This window comes from Talpa occidentalis, unplaced genomic scaffold (genome assembly GCF_014898055.3).
Source record: "Talpa occidentalis isolate TD23 unplaced genomic scaffold, MPIMG_talOcc4v2.1 talOcc4.2, whole genome shotgun sequence".
In the NCBI taxonomy this organism is placed as follows: domain Eukaryota; kingdom Metazoa; phylum Chordata; class Mammalia; order Eulipotyphla; family Talpidae; genus Talpa; species Talpa occidentalis.
Window position 1 is genome coordinate 86,584,353 of NW_023602073.1, and position 23,064 is coordinate 86,607,416.

At 36.9% G+C, this 23,064-nt stretch overlaps 1 protein-coding gene across 19 annotated transcripts in view; it reads right to left on the reverse strand.

The window, feature by feature from the left end:
* Window positions 1–23,064, reverse strand: part of FILIP1 (filamin A interacting protein 1) — a 259,100-nt gene that overhangs the window by 101,226 nt on the left and 134,810 nt on the right. For all 19 annotated transcript variants that reach the window (XM_054698939.1, XM_054698937.1, XM_054698951.1 and 16 more), the window contains one exon: window positions 1,666–1,947. In XM_054698939.1, coding sequence (XP_054554914.1) covers window positions 1,666–1,947 — 282 coding nt within the window. The remainder of the gene's footprint in view (window positions 1–1,665; window positions 1,948–23,064) is intronic.

Here is a 23,064-nt window from a genome sequence, read left to right on the forward strand (position 1 = left end):
GACTCTGGAACCTTATCTGGCAACCCTATGAACATAGAAGTGATATGAATCTTTAAAATCTTCAAGAACCCACCATGATATAACAGCTTTATATAGAAATTAGAAAATGGAAAACCCAGACCTGGGTTTCACATGAATCACTATCACTGGGGAAAAGTGAGCTAATGGCATTGTTCTGTGAAGCTTTCCAAAGGTAACCTTTCTACCTTTCACTCAGATCAATAGCTGTCAGCTGGAAGCAGCTTACAAAGTTGGAGTAATATATTCTGCTTCTTTACACCATAAATGTTAATAGACAAAACATTAACCACATTTCTGGGAGAGGCGAAGCTATTTTTGGTAATGGTGCTCTGGAAATTTTCATCTTTTGCTGTGAAATGCAAATGCAATTTTTCTCAGCCGTACATGGTAAGCTCAATCATGTTTGTTTTTTTAAACTGAAGTTTTACATGTTTTCTATTTCTCTTTTCCCCAGGGGTTTTCTTATCTGTATGCACACACAAATGAGAACAGGAACAGATCAACTAGCCCACTCAAGCTTAGGCTAGGTTGCAAATGATCTCTATTCTAACAGTACCAGTGAGCTAACAAAGGATTCATCACATGCAATTGTTAGTATTCCCCTAGAGGCTCATTCTAGCTAAGAACCTAACAAAAACAAAAGGAAAACAGCAACTCCACTGTTAAGTCAGTCTCTCACAAAAAAAAAAAAAAAAAAAAAATTTGTTTCCCCACTTCCATGAATACAATTGTACAGGACTCAGAAACTCAGAAAAATTCCAATTCTCTCTCACATCCCTAAAAATCCTACACTTAATGGGGCCCTAGTTCAAGCAGCTCAACAACTTGGAGATGATGGGCAGTGAAGTGAGAAGAGCAAGAACCAGGAGGCCTCAAATCACAAATCACATCTGGACAAACCCTAATCCTCTGGGGCTCAGTTTCCTCATTATAAATATAGACAATAATACCTACATTTTTATTGAAATCAAAAGAAATAATAGACTTAAATGTTTTGTAAAAGTATTAGTTCTTCACAGTACAATGCTCTGTTTATCTCAACTCTTACGAGGTTACAAAATATTAAAGTTGAAAGTTATGACAAAATGAGAAAAGAACAAGCTGGTTTAAATATAGCTAGTTTTAAGCAAAGCTCTCCTTCACTTCCTTCATTTCTCCCTTTCTTCCTCCCTTTTTCTTCCCTCTCTCCTTTACCCTGTCTTTCCCCCTATCTATCTCTCTGGTACTCGCTGGAAAAAAGTAAAAGTAATAAATGATCTTAACTCTCCCTTCTAATAATCATGAATTTTCTACAGTATTTAACCGTAGACTAAATGACTAAATTCAATGACTAAATTAGAAAACTTTATTGCTTACCTGCCACTAAGTACAGGGGCCTGTGTTAAATTATTACTAAAATCATACTATGAAGAAATTTTCTGCTTCTAGAGAAGTTCAAAGTTAGAATCAGCATCTATTGATTTATTCATTCATTCAACAAGTATTCATGCAGTGCAAACTTGTGCCAAGCACAAGGGATTTAGAAATAAATTTTTAAAAATATAGTCCTTTCCCACATGAAGCTCACAATCCAGTGAGACAGGTTCATAGTTTATTCTATAGTTTAGCAACAGAACCACAGTAGTTGAGAAAATTTGACTCTACCTGCAACTCCCCTTCCATTATACTGAGTAGCTGGATGAGGTCTTCTTTGGATAACTCCAAGGATTTCTTATTCTTTCGTTCACTTTCTCCAGATGGTTTTAGATGTCGTTTGACAGTTCCTGAGGCCATGACAGTATCCTCTTTTCTATTTGATTTGTTCTTCTTTTTTGTATCTTCTGAGAGACTTTTATCATCAGCATTACTGATGATGGAGGACTTGGGGCAGGAGATATGCCCATTGGATGAACTTTCACTACCCTGGTTTCGGGATCTCATTCCCACCTATGACACATGAAAAAAGATAAAACTTTTTACCACCACTGAAATTATTCTTGTCTCATTACTAAGAAAATTATAGCTGCTTTACAATGCTATTAATAAAGAAAAACAGAGGATCAGTCCCTGATACCTTCTTTATATATTTAAATGCATGCATCATCAAAATCTTTAGGAAAAAATTTGTTTTCAGGTAAAAATGAAAATGTAATTCTATCTGACAAACAGGTCCTCTGATCAAGGAGAACATCAGCAGTGCTAAGGCATGTTGATGGGATGTATCTTTGATATGATGTGGTAAGAATGTCACTTTACCATTGTGGTCTTTCTCCCCCAAAACACTACCCAAGTCTAATAATGAGAAGTACATCAGACATCCCAACTGAGAGTCCACAAAATTCTTGACTAGTAATCTTTTAAGCTATCAACATCAAAAACAATGAAAATCTGAAAAACTGTTATGCAAGAGGAGCATAAAGATGTAGGACTGCTAAAAGTGATATAGCATCCCGGCTAGAACCCTGGAACAGAAAAAGGATGTTAGGATGAAACTGAGGAAATATGAATAAAGCATGAACTTTAGTAAATAATAATGCAGTAATATTGGTTTATTAACTATAATTAAAATTCATATGTATAATAGCCAGTTATAAATAGATTTATATTACCTAAATTTTATTTTTATATAAATATATGTATAGAGCCTCCCTGGTGGCACAGGCGGTTGAGAGCAGCACGGTGAAGCTGTCTGCAGCCTCAGCAGTGCGGGTTTGATCCCGGCCAGCCACGGAGATACACACATGGAATGGCAGACCTCTCCTGTCTGGCCCGCTGCTCCTGTCAGCAGTGTATTTCAGTCAGTCTGCCTGTTCTGTTCTCCGCTATGTCTCTGGTGAATACTCTTACCCTTCCGCATGCACATCTGGCCTGTAACCCAGTTCTTGTATAAATGAATAAATAAATCTTTAAAAATATATATGTATAATAAATTTATTATAACAAATATACAATACTAATATAAGATGCTAATTATAAAGGAAGCTTTGGCTTCCTTCCCAGTATTTGCCAAAAAATCTATAAATCTAAAATTGTTATAAAATTAAAAGTGATTCTAAATTAAGTCCATCAGAAAACCCAAACTTCAAACCCTGCCAGGAACCACTGAAATGGTTCCAATGTGCAGAAAAATTCACTTGGGGCGGGAGGGCGAAATGGACAGAGGAAAAGCACAGGGAGGAGGGTGGTATAGTTTTTAGTGATAAGAAATATTATTTTTCCATTGCCTCTTTTTTTCAAAAAACAGGTCTTTTCATTTCCATAATTTATGGTAATAACAAAAAGAGTACAAAGAATTGGGAGAAAACAGGTTAATCTCAAAATCAAGACAAAACAAAAGCTAGTTTGTCCTATGGGCAACACATTCGAGTTTTTTCTGGACGAATGCTTTACAAATTCTTTGAGCAAAAGAACTTGACCAACAGGTACATTACAAGCAAATATATTAAACTCAAAGACTAGGACTCAAAATGCTATGAGGAGAGTTCTACTACCCTGGGGGGGACAGTGGGTGCAGGGGATTGTACTTTAAAATTTGCCTAAACCCTTAAATATAGTAGCTTAACACATGGGCCTTTTTTAAAACTTAGAGTATAAATTTAGTCCTTTCTCTGAGCAGCTAAGTGGCAAGATTTCATTACTCATTCCAGATAAAATACAGAGACTTTGCTTTTTGAAAGTAAATTTCCTCTCTGAACCCAACCATACTTAAGAAACTAAGGATAGCTTTGCAAAACACTAGGTTTATAATAGAAAAATAAATACAGTGTGATGTTTCCTTTTAGATAATGAATATTCAATTCTTCCAACAAATCTTGGAATCTACATTCATGTTCTGTTTTTGAACTGAACTTATAATCAAATGAACCCTTTTGTTTGCGTGTGAACTTTATACAACACCCTAACTTTGAATAATGTAAACCGGAGAAGTGGTCTTTAACACTGGATCCCTGTTTTCTGGTTCGTTCAATGATTAGTTCTTGGAATGTAAGAGCATCTTTTGTGCTTCCTGGTGAACAAAGAATAGATGCTTCTTTGTAATGGAAGCCAGAGCACTTCAGAGCAGACCTACTGTATTTCATCACAGCTTGTTTGCGGGCAGAGTGGGCTGACTTCAGCCCCACATCAAAAAAAAAAAAAAAAGAAGAAGAAGAAGGTGATGAATAGAAAGTTTCAAATTTAGCTCTTGACCTGTTAGACATCACAACTGAGACACATGGGCTTCCCAAATTGAACTGTGATTCCCTAGGATACCACACCACATGTGAATTCCTTTTATCTGAAATAATTTTCTCTGTACGATCTGAAATCTCTTTTGGATGGTACATCAGTTATTGATCTGACAACTTTAATTTAGATCACAAATTAATAGAAATTCCAGACAAATTCCAAAGCACAGGAAGTGAGGTGGTGATATTTTAAACTTAATCATACTTAATCATATGTGGCATTTGTATCTGAAAGTATCATGAGTTTGTGTCTTATTTCCTTGGATTTTCTATATTTTTTATAGCATTTACAGCATTAAGATATTCCTAGGATAGAACAAATACATAACTACATGTTACAGGAATTTACTCAATCATATTTGCGGGGTCCACTTAGTACCTACTCTGTATTTAGATCTTTCTAAAAAATTTCAATCTAATATTATACTTTAAAATAAATTTATTATAGGGCCTCCCCGGTGGCGCAGCGGTTGAGCGCTGGGTTGCGAAGCTGCCCGCAGCCTCTGCAGTGCCGGTTCGATCCCCGGCTGCTCCCCGGCCACTGGAGGAGGGTCCCACATGGCGCGCAGACCTCCCCTGCCGCCCGCTGCTCCCCTCAGCAGTGTACTTCGGTCCTTCTGCCTGCTCTGCTCCCCGCTCTGGCTCTGGTGAATTCTCTCACCCTCCCGTGCTTCTGACTGTACCCAGTGCTTGTATAAATAAATAAAAATAAATCTTTAAAATAAATAAATAAATAAATAAATAAATTTATTATAGTATTTTTTAAATTTATTATAGTATTAATAGCTTTTACTGGAGCAACAGAATTATGATAAGTAACACTAACTATAGTATTAATTACAGATTTGATGACTTCAATTAATTACAGGAAAAACTTCACACATTTTAAAAAATATTTATTTTTATTTATTTATGTATACAAGAACTGGGGTGTAGGACAGAGATGAGGGTGAAAGGATTCACCAGAGACAGAGTGGGAAGCAGAACAGGCAGATCTGCTGAAATACACTGCTGAGGGGAGCAGTGGGTGAGACAGGAGAGGTTTGCTGAGCCATGTATGTTACTTCCCCAGACGTGAAGATGGCGATAGCTTGATAGCTCTGAGACTTTGATAGCTCTAAACTCCTGCGTCACCAAGGAGGCCCTTCACACATTTTTGAATGTCCTAATTATTTTATGTGACTAGTCAGGTCAAAAACTTCATTTCCTTATTCTCTTCCACATTAATTCATTTTGGCTAATGGAAAAATTTCATGTTTTATATCCTTGATGTTAATTCTCTCATAACATATATTTTTTGTTTATGACACTTAAATTTTGCATTAATTGTTTTTCTTTTGACATGTTTAAATGGATTTTAGTCCTTTCTTGGTAAGTCAAATAAGGTCTACTATCTTTATCTTCACAATAAAGTCTGCAATCAGCACTTGTTCTATCTCAGGAATGCAAAAGTACCCAGAGATAACAAAATCATCAAGAAATGTTTTAGAACAAAATTAGATAACATGAAGAGGGAGAAAAACACAATTTCTCAATAGTGTAACCAAGACTGCCATGAATAATGTTTACTTCACACCACTTTAATTCTATTTTGGAGGGAGGAAAATCCAGACAATAATAGACTTCCATGTATCACATTTAATGACATTCATACTGTTCCTCATTCTAATATTCTCACTTACTCTTTTTTTTTTAAGATTTATGAACTGGTGTACAGGCCAGAGGTGCAGGAGGGTGAGAGAATTCACCAGAGACAGAGTGGGGAGCAGAACAGGCAAACAACCAAAAATACTGCTGAGGGGAGCAGCAGGCAAGACAGGAGAGGTCTGCCACTCCATGTGGGCTGAGCGCAGCGCTGTGAGGCAAACTGTTTCTTAAGCATTGCACAGTGTAACTAACCTACAGCATTTTATTTAAATTAATATTCACATCAACACAAGTAGGTACCATTATTCTCAGTGTTACAAATAAGTCCAATTAGTTTTAAAGAAATTAAATATCTTTTTCTGGATCACATGGCTACATCTAGTGAATAGAAGAGCTAGGCTTTGATCCCAGGCCTGACCTCAAATACCTACTCACTATAGTTTTCCTCTAAGTTCTTTAACACATGCAAATTGAAGGGGAGACTAAATAAACAAATAAAAATTAAAATGGCTTACTAAGAAATTGTTTTTGTACTTTATACTACAGGGAGAAATCTATTCACATATCTTCTTCCATTGATACTCTTGAAAAACTCATATTGTCATTGAAATTAGTTGCTAAACAAAAGTATTTTTTCTAAAATCATTAACTTACTGAAGAATTTGTAAAATGATGAATCATTTTAAATCTTTCTGATATGTAACCTGGTCAATTATTAAGGATACAGCTTATGAAAACAGGATGTAAAGTGTACAGGAGCCATCACACACTTATTGCGCTGAAACCCCATTGCTGAATAATAGTAAGTATTTTATCAGATTTGGCCAAATCCTGCCCATTGGGCTCACAGCAGTAGCAGGTGGGTAACAGAAAATGTATTTGACACTGTAGGTTTCTTAACAGTTGATCACATGGCAGCAAGTTTGGGACACGTAGATGACAAACTTTCTGAAAGAAGTCAAGAAGGTCTTTGTACTGTCCTTAAGAAAGAGATAAAAATAAACTGAAGATTCACATCAGATTTGTACCTTATTTTAGAGTCAATATTATTAATAGTTGGAGCAGAGTCTTCTCTTTAATGAGCAAGTTGACCTAACATGGTTCATGAAATACACTTGCTTTATCTTTCATAGTAATTATTCAGCGACACTTTATGGAATTTGCTGACTAGGGTACAGAGAAAAGAAAGAGCAAATGTTACTTCAAAAGCACCCTTTTTATCTGTGGTTTTCTTTCCTCTTCATTTTTTTTGGGGGGGGGGAGGAGAAGGGTCCCATCTGTTGGGCTATAACCAGAGCAAACTGTTACATGAATAGTTTCCTAGGAATCAGAAAGTTTATAAAGACGGTGAGTCATTTATGCTAAACTAACAAGTATTTCTAGAGGCTTTGAATAGTAAAAAGAAAAGAAAAAGATAAAGAAAAAAGTCCACAGCAATTAAATACCCCCTCTATTTCCCCACTTCGTTAGCTGCTACAAAGACCTTGAATTTTCCCCTAGCACTCTCACTCCGGCTTCAAATTTGTCTTTTCATGTTATGATTTAACTTTGGTCATCTCTACCACTAACAAAAATTTCTGCATAAATTAGTTTTTGGCATTTTTCATATGCTTTTCAAAAGCCAGCCCCTGTCTACTCCTGATTTATATATCCATTTCCAAGAACTTACCTAGTGCACAGGGTGGCATGTCACAATATTATTTACATAATTTCTATTTTTATTTACTTTAAAGAATTATAAGAAAACAATTATAGTAAATAGTAAAAAGGAATGTACATAATTACAGAAAAGTTTATTTTTTACACTTTGGCCTGGCAAAAGGCCTACCATGAGTGGAGCTTCCAGAACATTACCACAACAGTCTTGATTCTTTTTTTTAGACATAAATGACAATACCCAAAGCACACAAAACTAACAGTAAAAGAAAACATCTGTTCTCATTTTATGTGAATTCTAAGATGCAAAAGCCCAATAAAATCAACTAGCTTATTCTCTATTGATGCCAGATTATTCCTTCAGCATATCTTATTTACTTAGTTAAGTCTAGTTATAAATATCCCAACTCATCAAATGTTCAAATATTTCTCATGAGATTGTCATACATTCCAACAGCACATACTGTTCAAAAATATTCCCAGTTGTCCTTAAATTTGTTTTTAATAATTTTCATTTATTTTCTTCATTCTATTTATAAACAACAATGATTTTTCACAACTCATATCTAAACCTGTGAAATCCTTAATATAAGCCATGTTTTTGTTTATCTAAGGCATTTTCATTGTAGTAAAGCAGATTGACCCATATTGAAAATTCTTCTCAATCATTTCATGATATGTTAGAATTCAGGAAAGGGAATTCTCTTGGAGTCACTGTATTGATGCTGTAATCAAATGTTCAAGAAAAATATAACTGTGGCAAAATAGAAATATTATTCTATCTTAACCTAAAACTCTGAGGAAATATTTTATGAAGTTCTGCTTAATAGCCTTCCAGGAAGTAGCAATAGGTCTGGAAGAGGCTCCCAGAATAAAAGACTAAAATATGGGGTCTCCCTGGTGTCACAAGGGTTAAGACGCAACCTATGAAGCTATCCACAGCCACTGCAGCACGAGTTCGATTCCCAGCCAGCCAGGGAGCAACCCACATGGCGCAGCAGATCTCTCCTGTCTCACCTGCTGCTGCCCTCAGCAGTGTACTTTGGTCAATCTGCCTGCTCTGTTCCCCACTCTGTCTCTGGTGAATCCTCTCATGCTCCCCCACCTCTGGCCTGTACCCCAGCTCTTGTATGCATAAATAAATCTTTTAAAAAAATATATGACTAAAATATGACAAGCAAATAGATCAGGGACCTTCCATGAAGTAATAAATCTTTTAAAATTGGGCTCCAAGTCTAGATGAATATGCAATTTGAGGGTTTTAATTTTTTTCCCAGAACCTGGGAAGTGTTTCATTTATTTAAAAAATAATTGCTTCCAAGTCCATTGAGTTGTTGGTCTGCACAGAAAGATGCTAATGCTTCTGCAGTGGTCTCCCAGAATGCCAACCCCAACGTTAGATGAAGAAATTATTTCTGTTGCTAGGGTTGCCTCTGCATTCTGATTTGTGGTGGGGTTCCCTTCATCTCTTAACCCTCACCTACCTCCAGGACAAATATGAAGGTCTCCAAATAGATATTTTTTAAAAGTGTCTGAACCACCCTGAAGTTGTCAAATCACTGCCTCACTACTCCTTGTATACAATGTTATTTCTAGCACCTGAGAAAGTCTAGGGGAGCCCAAGCTTGATAACGATTACAGAATTATACTACAGAAGTATGAAAAAAATAACTAAAGAGGGTTTTAAAATTTTGAATGTAAGATAAGTTGACCTCTTTACCAACAGTTTGATTTAAATGATTATTACTTTACCTCTTTATACTCATTGTTAGCATATATGAGTTTTTTTAATTGTATTATTTTTTATTAAAGTAATAATGTTGGTTTATAACACTGTGTATGATTCAGAGGTGTAGTTTCATATCTCTTCAGATGTGAGTTACACACTACACCCACCACCAAGGCACCACAGTCCTCCACCATTTTCCATTTGGGCCTGTCCCCCTTACATCTCCATCCTTATTTTCCCCTTCCCCTTTGTAGCCTCAATTCATAAGAGGGTTTTAGTTTTTTTTCACTTTTTTACTTCTTTCACAGAAATAAGGTTACTGTGAATTATATAAAAGAAAAAATTATTTAACTATCTGGAGATAAAACTATAATACAAACATAACATTTCTCTAGTGTTTTCAATATCAATGATTCATTCTTGAACCTCAAGCGCATTTTAAATACTTTTATATTTATAATGCTGTTTTGGTAGTTATGCTATCACCATTCTACTAGGCATAGTAGCATCACTTACTTAAAAAGAATAAGTAATTTAAATGATTAAGATGACACTTTAGTCTTCTGATATTACCTATATTTTTTCTATTTAATTAATAAAATTTTTTCAGACATTTTAATATTACCTCTGGCCTCTGAAGAATGTCACTATTTAGTTAAATTAAGTGACTAAATATTTGTTTTATCATCTAACAAAAAGAATTTCTCTGGAAAATTGCCAGACTCCTGATTAGCCAGAACTGGAATTCCTTCCTGTATTTTATCAACCCTTATGAAGGCTCATGACCAGAATTGTATAAGAATCAGTCATTTCCCTTCCACCAACAAAAGAAAACTAGCTGTAGCCAGGAAGACAAGACCTTAGACTTTATCTCAACTCTCTATATTTGATGAATTATTCTTAAATGTTATCTCTTATTACAATAATAACTAACATTTATAAAGTAGCTTATATTCTGATCATTGGATTACCTGACATATATAGTGTCATCTCATGAAATTCAGATAACAATGCATTAAAAGGTAGTATAATTATTTTTTTCATGAAGATAATAAAGTAAGACTTAGCGAGATTTAGACATTTTCCCAAAATAATATGACGAGTACCTGGGAAAGCCTTAATTAGAACCTAGTCCTCTCTGGATTCTCCATGTAAATGGAGAAATCTGAATAGAAACTTGCCATCATATCAGAATTGCTGCAATGCAAATGAATTCCTAGCCACCCTTTCATGGGTTTCATGGAGCTGAAATTCCTTATTATTTTAAGACCACAATTTCTTCTCCCACTGCTCCTCTCACACTGCTTTTCCATTTTTCAGAATTGGAGGTTTTCAAAGGAACTAGAGAGTAATTTTGCCTTTGCAGCTTCAACTTTTGACTTTCTGAATTAAAAAAGACACTAAGACTTCAGATATATAACAATTGTCATACATCTGGGTATGAGTTGAACTGATTTTTTGAACTGGCAAATTAAGAAAAATTCTAGTTGGGGAAGTAAGCTGATTATTCTAATAAGACAACAGTACAAAATTTCCTGTTAGAAAAAATGTTTGTCTTTCTGTAGCAAATTTTCTCAAATAATTTTGCTGCATTTTTAAGAAATATGAGGCAAAATCACAACTGCTGTTCAATGTTAACAAGACGGGTTAATCTCCATGAAGAGAAAGACATGTAGTGGTTGGATGATATCACTGCTTCATGCTGACAGGGGAGAAAATGAAATACTGCACAGATCGTTCCATCTGTGTGCTGACGATGACTTCATGTGTTCTAATTGCCTGCACATATGTCAACTATATTCAGGTGTCCTTTAAATGCCTTTTCTTTTAAATCTCTAGACAATATCTTATCATGAAAGAACAACTTTAAACCAGTCATAACGTATGGAGTCATGGATTGTGTCTGTTCTGAACTCCTCCTGATTTTTGTCTCTTCTAATTGTGCCTGAGAATTCCTTGTCTTGGATTAGATCAGTGCATAGGGAGCCAAAATTGAAAACAGAGCAGAGCTACTTTATAAACCAAAGAGAAAAGTAAAGTCATTTCCATTGAAACACAGTCTATGCATGCAACTAAAGCCACGTAATTGTCAAAGATGTTTTATCTCACAATTTTATTTGGATACTGTGTGAAGAGGATGTGACAAGTCAACAAGTCTTCATAAACTCGAAATGCAACAACTGGCAAGAACAGTAAATTGAACTTTGTGATTAGCTAATCAAGGTATATTAGGAATTTAATTTCTCTAAAGTGCCATGTTTCCACAAAGCAGAAATTTCAGACTCTGTGTAGGGGTGGGAAATAAGAAATAAAGTGAGTCAAACACATAATGAAGTAATTTTTTCAAATACATAATGACCCCTAGCCACCTCTCCACTCCACCTGCCAGCCACCCTACCTAACCACCTAACCTAACCCCACCTAACCCCACTGAGGACCTTAAGGTGACCTGCAACCTCATACGTCAACATCTTTAGCATTTGCTTTTCTAACATGTGAATCATCCTAGAAATGTTTGCAGTTAAGTCCAAGGTATCAAAAGAGTTGCATCTCCTGGCCCCCAAATCCATATTCACTTATTCTGTAATCCTGGACAAGTTATTTAAATTTTAGGGGTTTTATGTGTAAAATGAAGAAAGACAGCATTGCCTGTTTCACCCACCAAAAGTATGTGAAACCATAATGCCTGTTCTACATTCCCTATGTATGTGAATGTATTTACTAGCAGTATTAAGGCAAGAAGCATTAATTTGTGGTAGAGTAACAGTGGGATGATCAAACACCTCTCAACACTCCCACAAAGGCACCACCAGAGACAAAGACATTTGACTTTCAACTGCGATGACATTGGAGTCAAAATTTTTTTTCTGTAAAGGGATAGATAGTAAATGTTTTGGAATTTTCAGGCCATGTGGTCTCTGATGTATCAACTCTATTCTGCTTTTGTAACAAGAAGGCAGTCACAGATAATACATAAAGGAATGGGCATGGCCAGATTTGACCTTTAGCCCTTTATTTGCCCACTATGATTTAGACTACGTGACAAACATGACTGATGGGTGGATTTAAAATGGAAGAAGTGGAAACAGTTTTCACCACTCCCTACTCCCAGTTTACAGTATTAGAAGTATGGCTGAAAAATAAGAGAAAAAAATATAACGAGGGACAAGATTATGTAGTCATTATGCCATCTACCTGTCTTTCTCTTGTCTTCTAGGTAATATGAAGGAGGACATGAATGTGAAAGGATTCCTTCACAAAGTTTGAGGATTTATTCAAGGTGCATTCGTAACTTGCTAAAATTTGATTAAGAGTCCCACTGGCATTAGTCATGGGGTTGCAGAAAGCTACAAGACATTTACCAGTGTGTGTCTCACAAAGTGAGTGATGGAGACTAATGCCCAGTAATATATAGAAGAAATAGAGAAGTAGCCAAGAAGTAGCCTGGCAAGTGGAAGGTAACTAAGCAAGATGGCTGTCATCCTAACAGAAGAGTCACCAAGGCAGAGGGCTTCAAAGCCGACCACCCGACTGGAGGTGAAATGAAAGGTAGGAATACTCTTAAGGAAACCCAAGCACCTGCAGAATTATGGTGGGTTCCAAGACAACAGGAGAGACAGGCCACCTCCTGAGAAAGACCTATGGTTACTCCTTTCACAGTTGAACCAGTTTCACGGGCAGTTGCACAGGGTGCCACACTGAGTTAAATGCTCTGCTGTCACTATTGAAATTCTTAAATTATTTTTGAACTAGAGTTCCACATTTCCATTATGCACTGAACCTGCCAAATTATTCAGCAGGGTCTAACAGTAGAAGACAGTCAATCTGAACTTGGTGCTGGTTGTAGCGCACCCTGCTACATCCACCAGGCTAACCATGTTATCAGACTTCTCCACCCACCCCCAGTAGCTGAAGCACTATGTTTGTGTGATACTCCCAAAATATGGAAGATGGGAGTTTGAAAAGAGGGGAAAAAAACTGATGTGGAATTTTGATTTGGTCTAGGGTTGAGCATATTGAATTTAACTCAAAAAGGAAATCACCAGATAAAATAAAATTTACCAGGAAATATTCAGGTTAAGTTTTTTACCTCAGGGAAGTAAAAAAGGAAGGAATATAGGAGAGATAACTAAGGCGCAAAGTTGACCTCAGTCAAAAAGAAATAAAAGACTAGAATTACGTCCTTGAATTTTATGGATGTCTTAAGTGTGAAAAATAATACTGGCTACAGTTTTATAAAGTATGACAGAACTTTTGGGCAATATATGAAAAGGAGTTTTCCTTTAAATCATATCACTATTGCTCCTGCTTCACCTTTGAAATAGAAAAGCAAGAAATAAGATTCCTACATGGTACCTAGAGGCAGCTACAGCTCAGGGACTGTGCAACAGTGAAATTTCTGCCTAGCACATCTGAGAGGAGGTTAGTGAGGAACTTTTAGAGGAATGATATCCCAAGGCTATCTATCACCTCCTTACTTGGCTTTTACAGGCACATTTCCTGCTTTTCTGTCTGTGTTCCTCACCTGTGCTTTCACTGAAAATATAAAAATGTGATCTTAGTGATCTTCTCCACAGGGGCGCTTCTCTGCCTGGACTTGCCTAAAGTGTTAACCAAGCCCAAATGTGACTACCTCACCCATCTATCAAAATCACTTCTCCAGAACTCAGGGTGGTGTCCAGAAATCTAGCTGACCGATTTAAATCCCTATAGCGTAGATGATTTTCAGGCTTTTCTGCCCTCCCACCATTACCATTGCATGCCTGATGGTGGGTACCTGCAGTTGTTACATTGTTGTAAGCTGTGTTGTTTACAGCTGTGGGCCTTGGCTCAGAATTGAGATAGTCACCAGGAGAAGCAGAGGCAGGAGGACAGGTGGCAGAGAGAGAAGGGGAGAAAGAAGCCCAGGGTGAAGACTTGCTGGGGGCTTGGAGGCCTTCTGGCCTCCTGGCCCGCCAGCACCCCTGCCTGCTGTGTACCTGGTTGCTGCTCTACATGTAAAAGCTCAATAAAAGCCTGAAAAAGCCACCGAGGGCTCCAGGACTCTCCTTTATCCGTGTCTCCTCTGCTCGGATCAGAGAAAACCTGCTCTGTGCCTATCCTGCCTCTACAATCCCATAATAACATCACTACCCTAACTCTCCATTCCTCAGTCTTGATGAACATTTGTGAATTTTGGAATTGAAACAGTAGCTATTTTTAAGAGGCTGGGTTGAAGGGAGGGTGAGGACCATATTTAAATCATACTGCTAGGCTAGTCTATATAAAATAAGCAATGACAGAGTAAGGGCAAGAAATCTTAGGACAAATGTTTTTTTCCTCTTTCCTACGAATTTGTTTAATTTCCAAATCCCCTTTATCCACTACTAAATGCTAATGGCCTCTTTTATGTCTTGGTCATATATTCCTTTTTTTGTAGAGTCAAGTTGAGCCTCAGTATTGTATAGGGTGGTCCCCAGGAAAGGGGGAGGTTCCAGGTTTCCTGCCCCACCCAAAAGGAGGGTGGAGCTGAGCAGAGAGAGAGAAGAAGCTGCAGAAGAGACTGAGGAAGGAAGGAAGCAGGATAGAGAGCCAGAAGGGGACCTGGAGGAGGCACATGGAGCCGAGATACATGTGAAGAAACTGTGACCTTTTGGTCATGCACTGGGTGACACAGATGTAGGTGAGAGACCTGTGGGGAGGTGACAATGGCAGTTTTTGTCTTGATTTTGATTTTGCTCTTTCCTTCCATACTTGTCTGGTGGTTTCTGATCCTTTTCTGTGGGTCCCCACAGGAAGGTGCTTTAGACTTGTGGCAGGCTTTGGGGCCTTGCTCTGGGCCAGTCCTGCTTGGATGGACTTTTACCCATGAAGGGAAGGGTAACTTTGGGTGCTTGATTTAGAAACTATATTCTTTGTCTTTCCTGTATTGTTTACTAATTTATTAAAGTTCCTTTTCATTAAAGTCTTATATCTTTTATGTTGATGTGGCAGGTGGCAGAACCTATTTAGGGCAGGCAAGTTTGGGGGTTCTGGGGTGCCCCTCTCCTTGCCCTGTAACAGTTTCATGTAGCAGACATTACGACTCCTGAAGCCTTGGGCTCCCTTCCTGGGAAACAGACCAGGGTTATACCAGCCTTCCAGAATCTTGGAGCATATTGCAGATAAAGAAGCTCCCTTTGGAAGTCTGGGCCAGTGGTCCTCAAACTTGAGAGAGCATCACAGTCATCTGGAGGACTTATTAACACAGCAATTGTTGGTCTGACATCCAGAATTTGTGACTCTGTAGGTGTGAGATGAGGCCTAAGAGTTTGCATTTCCAACACATTCCCAGGTGATGCTAATGTTGTTATACAGGTTTGAGAAGTATTGCTTGAGAAGCAATACTCTGTGGTAAAGTAGGACTAAGTTAGGTCTAGGAAATCACCAAGTGGTCTCAGAAAATTTCTCAATGAGAAACTCTCTGCCCTTCCAACAACTAAACTAGAAATACTGGACTTGGCTGGAAAAAGTAATATTAACTATAACCGTTTACATGACTGATGACATGCTTAATTATCCTTCATCTTCTAGCAGTGTCCTTATTTGAAGATTTAAACTTTTGGATTACAAAATGATTCCTCATACACCAAATCCTCCCTGCAGATATGGTGTGTGTGGTGTGGTGTGTGTATGCGTGCATGTGCATGCGTGTGAGCACTTACGTCCACTTATCAAAACACATATCTGAAGATTTCACAAAATAATCTAGATTACCAGATTATATTGGAAAAAAGCAGACTATATGGAACTACTGAGACCATCTTCCCATGTATTTACATTTTGCAGACATTCATGACTGACCAACATAGATGAAACTGCTTACCGCTGTGCTTACCACTCGCTACTGTTATATTTTGAGTGCTGAAACCTATAACTCAATTACCATTTATTTACTTTTATATTTGCAGTTTTTCTTCTATTAAAAAATTATTTTCTGTACATAAAAGGAAGAACAAAAAGCTAGAAGAATGTTTTATATTTCAAGGGAAAAAATGGAGAAAATATGTAGTTATTTGACAATAACTACCCCTACAGGTTTAAGATGCAAACATTTGCCAGCTTCATCTGATTATTACCTACTTGTCTTTTGTAACCATGAGTTTAGGACCAGTCTTGATACTGGCCACAGCACAACAATGTTGTACTATAGTATAGTTGAAGGGTATTTCAACACCCCACTTAATCAATGAACAGATAAACCAGATAGAAAAACAAGAAAGCAATAGCTTTAAATGAGGAATTAGATCAGACTGGCTTATTAGACATTTATAGGGTACTATACCCCCCAAAAAAAACCCTGTATAAATAAACATTCTTTTCGAATACACATGGAAGAATTAAAAAAAATATGCCCTAAAGACAAATAAAAATGAAGACACAACCTGCTAGTTCCTGTGTGATGTAGCAAAAACAGTACTAAGTGGGAAATATATAGCAACACTGGCCCACATAAAGAAACGAGAAAGGACTCAAATAAATAATCCAATATTAAACCTTCAGGAACTAGAAAGAGAAAAAAAATGAAACCAAAAGCCACTAAAAGGAAGGAAATAATAAAAATCAGAGTGGAAATAAATGAAATAGAAGTTAAAAAGACAGTTCAGAAGATTCATGAAACCAAAATCCAGTTATTTGAAAAATCAACAACATAAAAAAACCTCTAGCTAGAGTCACTAATAAAAAAGGGAGAAAATGCTAATAAATAGAATCAGAAACTAAAAAGGAAAAGGTGGTACAGACACCTCAGAAATGCAGAGGATCATAAAACCTATTATGAGTGTCTTTTGCCAAAAAATTGGAAAATCCAGGAGGAAATGGACAAATTCTTAGACACATACCTCATTCCAAGACTGAATCAGGAAGTAGATAACCTAAAAAGACCAATTACAAGTAACGAAATTGATACAGTAATTAAAATTCTTCCAAAAGCCCAGAACCAGATGGTTTTACTCGTGAGTTCTAACAAATCTTCAAAAAAGAACTAATACCTATTCTTCTCAAACTCTTCCAAAAATTTGAGGAATAGGGAATGCTCCCAAACACATTTTATGAGGTCAACATTTCTTGGGTACCAAAAGCAAAGAAGGACATCACAACAAAAGAAAGCCTCATACCAATTTTCCTGATGAACACAGATGTAAAAATCCTCAACAAAATATTACCAAATGAATTTAACAATGCATTAAAGGAATCATACATAATGACCAAGTCTAATTTATTCCAGTGATGCAAGGGTTGTTCAACAGACAAATCAATGTACCAATAAAAGGAATCAATGTGGGGCCTCCCCGGTGGCGCAGTGGTCAAGCGCTGAGCTGCGAAGCTGCCTGAAGCTTCTGCAGCGCCGGTTCGATCCCTGGCCAGCAGCGAGGGTCCCACATGGCACGCAGACCTCTCCTGCCGTGCCCGCTGCTCCCCTCAGCAGTGTCCTCCATCTGTCTGGCTGTTCTCCTTCCCGCTCTGGCTCTGGTGAATTCTCTCACCCTCCCGCGCTTCTGACTGTACCCAGTAAAAAAGGGATCAATGTCACCATACCAATAAAAGGAAAGATAAAAATCATATGATCATATCAATAGAGAAAAAGAAGGCATTTGACAAGATTTAACATCCATTTATGACACAAAAATCCCTCCTGGTAAAATGGGATAGAAGGGACATACTTCAACATAATTAGGGCCATACATGACAATCCCACAGCGAGCAGTGTACTCAATGGTGACAAAGTGTTGGTGAGAAGCTCTTCCTCTAAGATCAGGTATATGACAAGGATGTCATCTCTCACAACTACTGTTCAAAGTAATATTGGAAGTTCTGGCCAGAACAATTACATAAAAGAAAGATATGAAAGGAATCCAAATTGGAAAAGAAGTGAAACATCACTATTTGAAGATGACATGATATATACATAGAAAACCCTAAAGACTCCACTTAAAGACTATTACAAACAATAAGTCAGTAAAGTGGCAGGCTAAAAAATCAACATACATGATCTTTTGCATTCCTATATGCAAAAAATGAATTAGATGAGAAAGAAATCAATCCCATTTACAGTTGCATCAAAACATATTAAATATATATGAATAAACCTAACACAGGAAATGAAAGACCTATTTAATGAAAACCAATATGACATTGTTAAAAGAAATAGAAAAAGACACAAAAAAATTGGATTGTGAGAAGTAGATTGTTTTAATGTCTATCTTACCCAAAGCATAATATAGATTCAATACAATCCTTGTCAAATTTTTAAAGAATTTTTCAAAGAAATAGAGCAAGCATTGTTGAAATTTACATGAAACCACAAAAGGCCAGAAATAACCAAAGCAATTCTGACAACAAAGAAGAGGAATGAAGATATCACAGTCCTAAACTTCAAACCATACTACAAGGTTATAGTAAAAAGAAAAAAAAAGTCATTATACTAGGGAAAAAATAGACATACAAACCAATGGACTAGAATTGAGAATTCAGAAATAAATCATATTTATATTGACAGTTAATCTACAACAAAGGAACCAAGAGTTTTCAGTGGAGAAAGAAACATCTTTCAACAAATGGCACTGGGAAAACTGGACAGCTATATACAGAAAAACTATACCACTCTCTCACACCATACACAAAAATGAACTCAAAATGAATTAAAAATTTGTAAGACTAAGAAACCATAACATACACAGAAGAAAACATAGGCATAACACCCTACAACATTGCCTTCAGAAATTTCTATGGGGACTCAACCCCAACAGCAAGGAAAACAAAAGCAAAAATAAACAAATGACACTATGACAACCTAAAAAATTGTGCAGTGAAAGAAACTATTGGAGTCTACTGGTGGTGCAAGGAGTTAAGACACAGCACTATGAAGCAATCTGCAGCCACTGCAGCACGAATTCAATTCCCGGCCAGGGCACTAACCCACATGGTGCAGCAGACCTCTCCTGCCATGCCCGCTGCTCCCCTCAGCAGTGTATTTCAATACATCTGAATGTTCTGCGCCCCTCTCTGTCTCTAGTGAATCCTCTCACTCCCTGCATCTCTGGCCTGCACCCCAGCTCTTGTATGCATAAATAAACCTTTAAAAGATGGTCAACATGCACATGAAAAAATGTTCAGCTGCACTTATCATAAGGAAAATGCAAATCAAAACCATATTGAGATACCACCTCACACTGACACTCACGAGAATTACACACACATATATATACATATATATACACATATATGTGTGTGTGTGTATATATATATACACACACACACAGAAACAAATGTTCTAGAAGGCATAGAGTAAAAGGAAATTTCATACACTGTTGGTGGGAATGTTGACTGGTCCAGCTCAATGGAAGACAGTAAGGAGTTCCCTCAAAATATTAAAAATAGATATACCATATGATCCACCAATTCCACTCCTAGGTGTCTTTCCAAAGAACAAAAAACCACTAATTCAAAGAGATAAATGCACTCCTCTGTTCATAGTAGCACCATTTATAGTAGCCAAGTTATGGAAACAATCTTAAATGCCCATCAACAAAGCAGTGCATAAAGATGTGGTATATATACTCACAATGGAATACTACTCAACTGGGGAAAAAAAGATGAACTATTGCCATTTGGGGCAACATAGATAGAACTAGAGGGGATTATGCTAAGTTAAATAAGTCAGCAGGAGATAAATACTGAACGGGAAACACACAAAGAAAAACACTGTAGATTAAGACAGAGGGGCAAGCATTGAGATCTGAGTATTTTTCAGATCATGGCACTCCAGCTCAACCCTGGGGGATACCTAAGCTCCAGACAGAAGGAAAAGAATTTTTAAAAGTATATAGCTATTCAGTGGCCTAATGTGGATTTAGGAGAAGTTCAAAATGGAGGACAGGGACCGCAAATAATAATTATATGTGAAACAAAACAATTTAATTAACTAAGATAAATTGCATCTTATAATAAAACCACAATGTATTTGCATGTTCAGCCTTAAGTTTGTCTCTCATATACCACTATGCTCCTTTAACACCAGAAAAAAAAGTGAACCTTGGTGGTAGCCATGGTAACCAAATAGTCCAAGTGAGGGCAGAGGAAGGTCAAGGAATGTTCTATAGTTACACATCAAGAAAGTACAAATCACAGGTTATTTTTAATTTTGGCTATGTTCCTATAATTTCTAAAAATTAAGATGTACATAAATAGTAAAGTCTGTTTCTCATGTAGCCATGAGAAAGAATACTTTCCCAGACATTCAATACTACCTTCTTATTTTGTTGATGTTTCATTTTCATCAGCTGCCATTCAAGCCAACAAAAATGCCCAAAGTGAGTATTTTCCAAATTTGTAATCAGGGAGGGTGTCCTTTACCCTTCTTCCCCTTGTTTTCTGTTCTTCTCTGTCTTAGCACTCTAGCATGACTCACCATCCACAGAACACAAATTGAGAAGTGCTTTTCTAGGTGTGGTGACATGTTTGCTTTCAGTCATTCGTATTCACTCATCTATTGACACTTGTGGCCGAGAACAAAGATTTGCCAGGCAGCTGAGTGGGGAGGTGGTGTAGCTTGTGAAGAAAGAGTTTTCCCTCAGACCAGGCTCAGTCAGCTGTCCTAGGCAGAGAATGAGCCTGCATTATTGCCCTCCTGGGCTAAATGAGGTAATGTCCTAAACAGTCCTTGGTCCTCTCTATACCTCTGCTCTACAGAAATGTGTCCAGTGACTAATAGGAAGGGAAGAAGAAATATAAATTTAAAAAGCTCCAAAATCAAAACCTCTGAAGAGAGCTACTTTTGAGAAGTATCTCAGAATATCCTATACAAAGAGAAATAGATACATGTGAATTATGTGAAAATAGAGTTTTTCTAGGGATTATAAACAGCTGGATTTTGCTTGAATGAAAGTCCTAACCAGGGCCACAGACTTAGAGGCTTTCTATTTATCTATAGATTGCACTTAGATTATAAAACAGTCATACTGTACTTTTGTTACACTGTTCAAATTTTACCAAAACAATCTCACTGGTCTCTTTAAATAATTTTGTCACATATATTTATAAATGCCATATCCTATTTATAAATCCCATAACCTACATATGCATGTTTGAAAGGCATATAATAAACCTTTGTCACTTTAAATTTTATTGCTCAAAATTAAATTTAAAGATAGAATTTGTGTCACTATAATCAGTGAAATTACTTTCAAGACCCACTTCATTATTTTAATTCAAAATATACTTATTAAGGGAATGCAAAATTCTAAGCATTGGGTAAGGAATAGAAATTCTAGGTATTTTGTGTTATAACAGATTTCATAGTCTAGTAATATTGACCCATTTACATAGGTAAGTCATGGTGGGAGTTAGAAAACATAATTAGGTCATTTGCCTATATTAGATGACTAGCTGAATGAGTCATTTCCAGATCATTTTGTTTATTTTTATGAAAAATAAGTTGATATTCCTATTTCAAAGACAATTCCACAAAAATGTAACTCAGTACCTTTCCTATACAAGGTGGTATGGGTCTCATCCACAATGACTCAAAGACAGAGAATATTTATTTATTTATTTGTTTGATAGATATTTTACATCATTCTTCCTTTTTGTACAACACATGCTTTCTCCTCTCAAGTGTAGTCCCCATATAAAGATGTGGTGTATGAGGTTTCCTTTTACTCTTTCCTCAAAACAGAGGAGGAAAGAGCACAAGAGCATGAATATTTAATGTGATCTTTTCAAAAACTGAAAAAGTACGCCATTCTAGCAGTAGGTTTTTTCAAAACACAAAATTTTATCACGTACAATGGCAACTCAAAGGCCCTACACCTTTGCTTACTTTTCCTCCAGGAATATTTTTTGAGAATTTCTTCACATTTTTTAAAATCCTAGATGAGTGATTGTTAAGGGTTTATTCAATAGTTACATCACTCAGATTCCACACTTTTATGCTGTGCTATTGCAGAGATTGAACTATAGGTTTTCCTCAAAGACCCTCCCTCAGCTATTTGTAGAAGTTCGGGGGGCGGGGGGTGAGGTGAATAACTGTGCCTTATATGCTGTCTTGACAACTGTCAAGAGACTTTCTGACACTTTCTCCTCTCTTTTTCTTGCTGCCAGTGGCCTCTCCTGACATCCTTGGAGCTGTCGAGATGTTATCAAAAGCATCAGGGACAGAGATGAAGGGACAAGGAAGAGATCTCAGGGAGGGGTAGAAACCAACCAAACTTCCCACACATTAAAGATAATGGCAGGACCAGAATCCCTGATGCCTTTAATGTCTTTAAGATCACAGAAGCAACAAGAGTCACAGACATGTCTGCTGCAACAAGCCTCTTCCTGGAATTGTGGATGTACTGATATTGGGAACAGGGGTGGCTACTGGGTTTCTTTTGGGACAGGAGTCCCGAAAGGACAAGAAATGGTTGAAAATGGGAACAAGGTGTCATAAATGATCTTGAAGTTGCATTTGCTTAAAAAGAACACTCGTGGCATCTGCTGATACTTATTTGGTAGAGCTTTGAAGTATTGCTCATGAAGATTATAGAATAGGTAAGCCTTACTCCCAAGCTATCTTTTGAAAATGGCACAGGTGGAAAATCCATCTTGTCCTAATTCATTTTAGATTGTCATCTTATGGGGACAATATGTCAAAGGTTTGGTCATGTTTAAAGGACACTGACAAAAATTCTTTGGGTGCAGGTTAAAAAAGACCAAAAGTCAGTGATATGCTGTTAAACCAGCACTCCTGAAAAAGAAAAAATCCCTAATTGGTAAAATTTTCAGATTTCCCTGTTGTAAACATCC